General features: G+C 60.8%; 1 protein-coding gene across 1 annotated transcript in view; it reads right to left on the minus strand.

The window, feature by feature from the left end:
• The window catches only part of NAV1 (neuron navigator 1), a 45,416-nt gene extending 37,772 nt beyond the window's left edge, over positions 1-7,644 (minus strand). The window contains exon 1 of the mRNA XM_026053239.1: positions 7,591-7,644. Within this exon, the coding sequence (XP_025909024.1) occupies positions 7,591-7,597 (7 nt within the window). The 5' untranslated portion in view covers positions 7,598-7,644. The remainder of the gene's footprint in view (positions 1-7,590) is intronic.
• Positions 7,645-7,845: the final 201 nt, after the last annotated feature.

Here is a 7,845-nt window from a genome sequence, read left to right on the forward strand (position 1 = left end):
GTGCTGCTCCTGGATGAGATCTGGGCAAACACAAGCTGACAGAGCAGCTCCGCGACTTCATCTTCACAAAGTAAGGCTTGAAGGCTGGATTTTCCATAAATCCCTTCTGCAACTCCAGGTGGACGCTTCAGACCAGATCCTAGCAGATAAGTCGCCCATCAAGAGGATCACAAATTGCTCAACTCTTAGGAAGTTTAAGACAACTAGACTGATGCAAAACCAAGGCGGGGTGTGAAAGGAGAAAGCGCTCGCACAGTCCGCGCGGGGTAGCGGGGATTCATGCGCGCGGTATCGGGGGCATCCTGTGCGCGGTATCGGGGGCATCCTGTGCGCTCGCGGGCGCTGCAGCACGCGCGGCACCGGGCGCACTCACACGCGTGGAGGTGGCCGCACACACAGAGGTGGCCGCACGTGGCCGCAGGCTCCGCGCGCGGCGCTGGCAGACACGGCTGCCTGCCCGCAGCTCGCACCTCGCGCCCAGGAGCCCCGCTGCGAGGCCGCCCGCTCTGCAGGGCGAGGAAACATCCCGCGGCCGCCGCCGTGAGAGCCCTCGAGCCCAGCTCCCCTACACGGCTTCCAGCAGCTCATGCACCTCGAGACCAACCTCCCCCTGCGCCTGCGTTAACCAGGGGGCCGTTACCGCCTCGCTTGGACAAGATGAGCTGCGAGGGACACTGGAGGGAAGCACAAGAGAGCACGAGGAAGGGGCTAGAGGAAAGCGGAGGGGCCGCGGGGAGCGCCGGGCGCTGCGTTCAGCGTCACAGCCGCCACGGCACAGGCTCGCCCGCGTCCACGCGGCTCCTCGGCGCAGCCCCGCATTGCAGCAGCCCCTGCGCYGCAGCGCCGAGGGCAGCGGCGCAGCCCCGCGCCCCAGCCCGGCCTGGCGGCCCCACACACCGCCCCCTCCTCACGCCCCCCGCTGTCCCGCAGCTCCCGCCGCTTCCAAGCCGCTGCAACGCTGCAACCCCTCCCCTTCCTCCCCGGGGCGGCTGCTTCGCCCGCTCCGCCGCGAGCAGAACATGACTTTGCAGGAGGGGGACACGGCGGGAYGGAGCTGCAGCCCGTCTCCCGCCGCCCGCGTTAGCGTCCCGYGTGGCATCGAGGGCGACGCTAACCCCCAAAGATGGGGCCGTCCCCACGCCGCCCAGCACAGCGTCCCGCAGAGCCACAGCAACCTTCACCAGCCACRTGCTGGGGGCGCAAAGGTGTTTTGGGCTTCGGGCCCTGCCGGTGTCGGTCCCGTGTCAGCTGCCACCGGTCCCGCAGACACTGCGGGCGCTCACGCAGCCCGGGACAYGGCTGCTCCACCACACACGTGCACRCCGTGCCGCAGAGGACCCCTCGGGGGTCACATCACCACGTGCAACACTGTCCCGGTGCTGGGAGCGGTGGCAGGTGTCCCCAGGAGCTCAGCCGCGCAGAAAACTGCCTGGCCCGGCCAAGGCAACCAGGGAGCCACACGCCAGCCACGGCAGATGGGCTGTCACGAAGGGTTGGCATCACTCAAAGCTCATGCACCTTGAAGGCTGCAATCTCTGGCTCTGCACTGACCTGGAACGGATCCCCACAGGTGAAGGAGTTGGCCAAGCGCCTCTCTCAGAGACTCCAGTGAGGTTGAGCCCAAAAGGGCCATGTGCAGGRAGGAAGGGGGGAAAACTGCCGCCCTGCACCACGAAGCCAACGAGCTGATAACGCAAACGGACGTAATGGGGTGGCGGGAGAGGGGGGCTGTGTGGGGAAGGGGCTGCTGGCACCGAGACGACGCGCACTACGGTGTGAGCAGCCAAAGGCAGAGCGGAGAGGTGAGGCTGCGGACACGGGGCGGCGGGAGGGGACTCCGGCCGTGGAAGGAGCWCCTGACACAGGGGTAGATCAGCCTGGGGCACATGGGTTGGCAGGACGGTGTGGAAGCGTCTATGGTTGGACTCAATGATCTTAAAGGTCTTTTTCAACCATAATGATTCTACCATAGGTTCTCTGTGTGCCACCCAAGCCCCAAGGGCACCACTGACAAGGCAGCTCAACCCGGCAGGGTGCTCAAGTGCCCTTCTCCCAGAGGAAGCGATCCCGGGAACGCTCAGCCGCTGCTCCGAGAGGAACAAGCTCTCAAAGGGACAGTGCCCAGGCCCGCTTGTGGTCACATCCCACCAACAGTTCCTGAAGAGCATTCCTTGGGCATCCTGCCCATGTCAGCCTGATATGAGTCACTCACAACAGCCCAGAGGAAATRGAGTTGTGTGATTTTTTTTTCATTCATTCATGCATTTTCCTCAGCGGACAAATATTGGATTTGGGGACAAAATAYAGGCAGCCATGGAGAAAGCGCCATTTCTACAGCAATTTTTACAGGTTCTTTGGAGGAAGAAAAAWATATTTTGGTAATGCATCTCCAAATATTTTTGTATGCAAGTGATTGCACTGTTCCTTTTTCAGAGCAAGCTTTGAAAGAGCAACTTGGGTTTTCAGGGTTTTGTTTGCACTGCCSTTACTGGCGGGACACAGCGCTTCCCAACCACCTCCGTGGTGCTCAGGTCGCACTTCCAAACCTTCTCCCAAATCACCACAGCTGTCACAGCTTGTCACAAGGGCACCATCACACAAGGGTCTTAAGAGAGGAACAGCACACCCCTAACAGCGATAGCTGAGCGGTTGCATTGCTTTACAAAGCAACAATCTGCTCCCAGGGCTGCAAAGAGCCACTTGGTGCCTGACCTCCTCACTCTTCCCGTCAGGGAGCCGGGTTCCTGCCGCAGAGAGCTGCGATGGACCTCATTAGTGTTTAATTAAACAGCAAGGGAAGCAAGGAGGTAGAGAGACCCCTTTTAATTGTGTACCATGTGCCCAGCTGGCAGGGAAGCTAATCAGGAGGGGATTTGTTCCTGGGATCTAGTCGGGAAGGGCTATCCTGGTGAGACCATTTCCACCAGGACTGGGAATGCACCAAACATCAAGCAAGAGCCTTTCCTGCACTGCAGGGAGGATTTAACCAAGAATCTCACGCAACATGAAGATCCCACCCTCCAAGGGGGAAATTTGCCCAGCAGTCCTTACCAGCCCTTTGGCTCCTCTCCCCATGGCAGATGGGTCCCCTGGCAYCCGCTGCCCAGTCTGCTGCCAGCCTTGGGACACCCCTGGCCTAGGAAAGCGTGTCCTACTGAGAAGTTATTTCTGGGCCGAGCCTGGCCATAGCGGCACCCACGGGAGGAGCGGGTCATCCTTTCCTCCCTCCACGACATGCCAGCGCCATCCAGGAGGTTCAACTGCATGTCCAAGGGCTGCCTGGTGGAGCAGGGCCCACAGCCGAGAGCTGCGACAGGTTCTCCCTGCCCCTGCAGAGCTCAGCAGGGCTACGGAGGCTCCTGGAGCAAAGGGTTTACGGAACGCCCTTACTCCTGGGACCACACAGGGATGTGCCTGGCCACCGGCCCACCAAAACCAATCTCTACACTTACACCCATTAGCAGCCACTTAAGAGGCACCCCGTGCAGCAAGAGATGGTCAAGGGAATGGTTGCACACAGTAACTGCAGGCTCTTGGCCGCGCTCTAGGGATTTTATGGGAAGTGCAGCAATCGCCCCGGGTCCCCGCGCCGGCTCCGAGACCCAGCACCCAGCCCCAGCCGCCCCGCACGCTGGGCGAGCCGCGTGCCGCGAGCTCTGCCGCTGCGCCGGCCGCGCTCCCGCCGTGCCCTCCAGCCCATGGCCGGGGGCGGGGGTAATTAGCAAGCCCAGCTGCCACCCAGCTTTGATGAGAAGCCTCAGCCTCTCTAGTCCATGCGCAAGGTATAATTTTGATGTTGGAAATAGCCTCTACAAAGCGCATGTGGTTGCTGCATCCCAGTGACCTCTCCCGTCTTGCGCAAGCGGCTCTGCCTCAAACGCTGCTGCATCTCTACCAGCTCTACAAAGGCTTCGGTGTCATCAAACGGGTGACACAGCTGCAGCAACCAAATGAGAGGTAACATGTGGCTGCTACTAAATAAATTGTAATTTTGGCCAACATCGCACTACAGCCTGTGTATATTCTGGGCRGGAGGAGCGTGCAGAGAAATGAGTATTCGGGTGCAGAAACCAGGGATGCAGAAAACCTCGGTAAGTCATCGCGTCTGGTGGAGCAGAGCACGCGGGTTAGTCAGCGGCTGAACAGGCTTTGGAGCACAGGCCAACAGTTCATCAACAAGTCATGCAGAGGCTGAGAGGCAGCGCGGCTCACGCCACGCTCGCACAAACCAAGCACAAACCAAGCGAGCGGGTCTCCTCCAGCCACCCCGCACCCAGGGCAAAATGCCTCGGACTGATGCCTCTAATGCCAAAAGKGTCCACAAAACAGTGTGGAGAAGCCATCCCTCCCTCTGCAAGGCCTCCTGCAGCAACAGAGAACAAGTCTCAGTCTCACCGAGCAGACCTAGCGGGGCTTCCGGCCAGCTCTCCTGAGCTAGCTCTGTCTCCATCCCTGGGATCATCTCTCCCCAAGGAGTCAATTTGTAGAATGCACCAAGTGACTGTCACCCTTGGAGAAGGTTTTACCTGTGTGGGTCACAAGCAAGAAGGATCTGGACCAGAAGTCGGAGCCCTGATACGCATCCAGGGTCAAGCACACTCAGCCTTGGCTCTGCCCCGGATGCAGATGAGGAGACAGCGCAACCTCCTCTCTGCTATCAAATCACTCCCTCCTCTGCGCATCTCCAAGCTCCACTCAGCATGTCCACCACAGAGACCATCAGAGACGTGCCAGGTCATGGTAGGCTTGGTTAAGTCTGGGAATCAATGTTGAAACTCAATGGCACAACAAGCAGCTCAGTCTGCAACCCTGTATAAGAAAAGATCATTTAAATGGGGCCAAGTTCCTGATCTCTCCACCCCAGATGTTGTCCTCATCTGACYCTCGACAGATAATCCCCAGTGCCACTACAGGTAGCCCAACAGTCTCCAAATGTTGGAAAATCAGCTAGCAAACATGCCAACACAGGTGGTTCACAACATCAACCTGGCAGCATTCAACCCTCACAAGCCAGGTCACSCAGGCTCCGTACGGCAAGTGCAGCCCAAGGTTCAGTGGTGCTCAGCACTTCCCAAGGGGAACAGGAGCACGGAGGCTCCTATGCAGAGCCCCTGCCTGCAGCGGGACACCAAGAACCAGCCCAGAAACCAAAGCAGATGTCGGGGGCACTTCCACAAGCTGTGGTCTTACTAAGCTTGCACACAAGGCACTCTCCTGAGGCCACTGCCACAAACCAGGAATCTCTCCGAGTGTCCAGTCCTGTATCTGCCTTGAGGCTGCAAGTTTGTCTCCTGGGATGCTGGGGAAATCCTTCTGTCTCACAACAAAGCAAGAATGGGGACACCAAGATCCGCCTCAGGATGGGGACGCCAGGCAGCAGCACCGTGGGTGGTGACCGAATTAGTCCTATAAATGACAAATCCATCAGCAATCCCCCCGTGCTCACTGCTCCAACGGTATCTGGCATTCTCTCAACATCGGGGATGAGGGTGGACATCCCCAGGGGCAGGACTGAGGTCTCTCTGCACGGTGGCTTTTGCAGCCAGGCGGGCTCAGCAAGCATGGCTTTCCACGACATGCACACCACCCAAATGAGCCTCGCCAAYGGGCTCCTACCGTGGGCGACCTTCCCTCGCTCCCAACAACAGGGCYCCCCAACGCGATTTCACCAACCTCCCCGCTCACCACACATCCCAAGACAATATCTCCAGCTCTGCAAGCCTGGGAGATGTTCCTGCTACGCTGCASCTGCAAAGGGGGCTCCCTGTGAAGACGAGGGCTTCTCCAGGACTCAAAGAGAGAYGGGGCACAACACGCCTGGGCTCCCAGCTTTCAATTCTCATCAGGGCTGCCCAGGGCAGGCTCATTTGCCGTCATCTCAAGCCAGTTTKCAGGAATGAACAGAGCTTTTCATTGCCACAGGTCCCCTGCTGTCCTCACCCGGCCGAGCCCATTGGAGCCTCTCTGCGCTGCCGCGTGGGGCTGCAGGGAGAAGGAGCTTCGGCAGTAAGCAGGAGGCTCTCAACACCTCGGCAATACCCTGGCAGATGCTGCCTTGGTTTCCTAGARATCAGCTCAGCCTTGAGCCTAGGCAGGTTGCATCCAGCGGTGGCCACGATGCAAATGCCACACATGCCTGCACCAAGATGCCCACGCGGATCAGCAATGCCAGACCCAACGTGTGCCCGGGAGGCCAGTACCTGCTGCCCCAAAGAGAAACTCATGCAGTACCGCTTGGCCACGCGGCTCGTCCTTCCCAGGCACAGGGGTCAAATGTGACAGACCAGCAAGACCTACCCAGCCCTGGGCTCCCACCAGCCCTGCAGCAGCGTTCTTGGAGAACGGAGGAACAGGCCTCCCTTTCTCAGCCAGAAGCTGCACCCAAGACACCGGAGGAGCTTTTCCTCGCGGAGGAGTCTGCGTACCAGCCCACTGGGCGCTTTTCCCCCTCAGCCACCATGCAGGACTGGCACATCGTCCCCAAGGTCAGGCTCTAGGACAGCTCTCATCACAACGAGCAAGTGCCACATCCAGCTGAGACGGGAGGAGAAACTCCATGTTTGGTGGTTCAATTTTGAAAACGGAGAGGACCAAAAACACGATGGGAAGGAAAAATCACAACCCGCAATTCCTTCTTGCGGGAAGGATGGGGAAGAGCCCAGGAAGAGGCCGTGCTCTGTCCCACTGGCCCTTGAGCGAGTGTTTTCTCTCCCCTTCGTGGGCAGCCCTATCCRTGGTGCAAGTTGTCCCTGGCATCGCGCTCCGCACCTCTGCAACACCAGAGCGGCCGGCGCRGGGGCCACCCCAGCACCGCGCAGCCTCTGGATGCAGCCTTGGCTGCACCTCTCCAGGCCATGTTCCCAAAGCCTCGCAGAAGCCCAGCACCATTTCCTAATGCCACAAATGCCATAACGGAGATTTCCCTCTGAACCCTGGCCCAGGACCATCTTGGCTCTGTGCAYGCGCCAAGCGGACGGACTTCAAGGATCGCTTGGCCACGGCGAGCTCCAGGCCTCGCGGGCGCCCTGTCCACCCTGCCGCCAACCCAGCTGTGCCTCGGCTGAGGCAGGGAACGGAGGACACGCAGACCTAAAATCACCCCAACCTCATGCGAATCGACGGGTAGAGGCTTCTGGCTACCCTCTGCACCGCCATCCACGCTGCTGCTTTGCCGGCCGGAGGAGCACGGCACAAGGACGTGACGATGAGCGCGGTTCGGGCAAGCAGGCGACGTGCATCTTGCCCAGGGGGAGCGGGACAGAATCACACCCTGCTTCATCACGAGGAGGCTGCATCCCAGATCCACCACGGCAGCCGCTCTTTCCACCTCCCTCCGTTTAGACCAGCACAGTCGTGCCCCGCGTCCCTGGCRTGGAAGCCAAACGGCGGCTTCGCCGGCAGGGAGGCGCGATGCCGGGCGAGGGGCTGGGCGCCTCGCCTCAGGCGGGAGCCACTAGCTCGTGGCCATCCGCAGCGGAGGCCGGCGAGGCCTCCACGCAGGGCAAGGCTGCAGAGGGACCCGGGCGCCGGCTCGTGCTGCAGCACAGGGGGACGGCGGCGCGGGGCCCCTCTCCCCCGGCCCGCACTCACCCAGCATCTGGCTGAAGAGGAGCTGCTCCAGGTCGCCCAGCACGGTCACCACGAGCTCGGGGTCCACCTTGAGGTAGGGCTTCTCCTCGGCGCCCGGCGCCGCCGCCTTGCCCTTGCCGCACAGCAGCTCGTCGTCGCACTTGCCGCCGTCGCCGCCGCCGCCGCCCGCCTCGGGCGCCTTGCTGAGCGGCTTCACCTCGGCGTAGGGCCCGCGGGGGATGCGGCTCGGCTTCCCCGCGGCGGCCGCGGCCGGCG

The sequence above is a fragment of the Nothoprocta perdicaria genome, unplaced genomic scaffold (genome assembly GCF_003342845.1).
Source record: "Nothoprocta perdicaria isolate Ctin4 unplaced genomic scaffold, notPer1 scaffold_97, whole genome shotgun sequence".
Taxonomy (NCBI): Eukaryota; Metazoa; Chordata; class Aves; order Tinamiformes; family Tinamidae; genus Nothoprocta; species Nothoprocta perdicaria.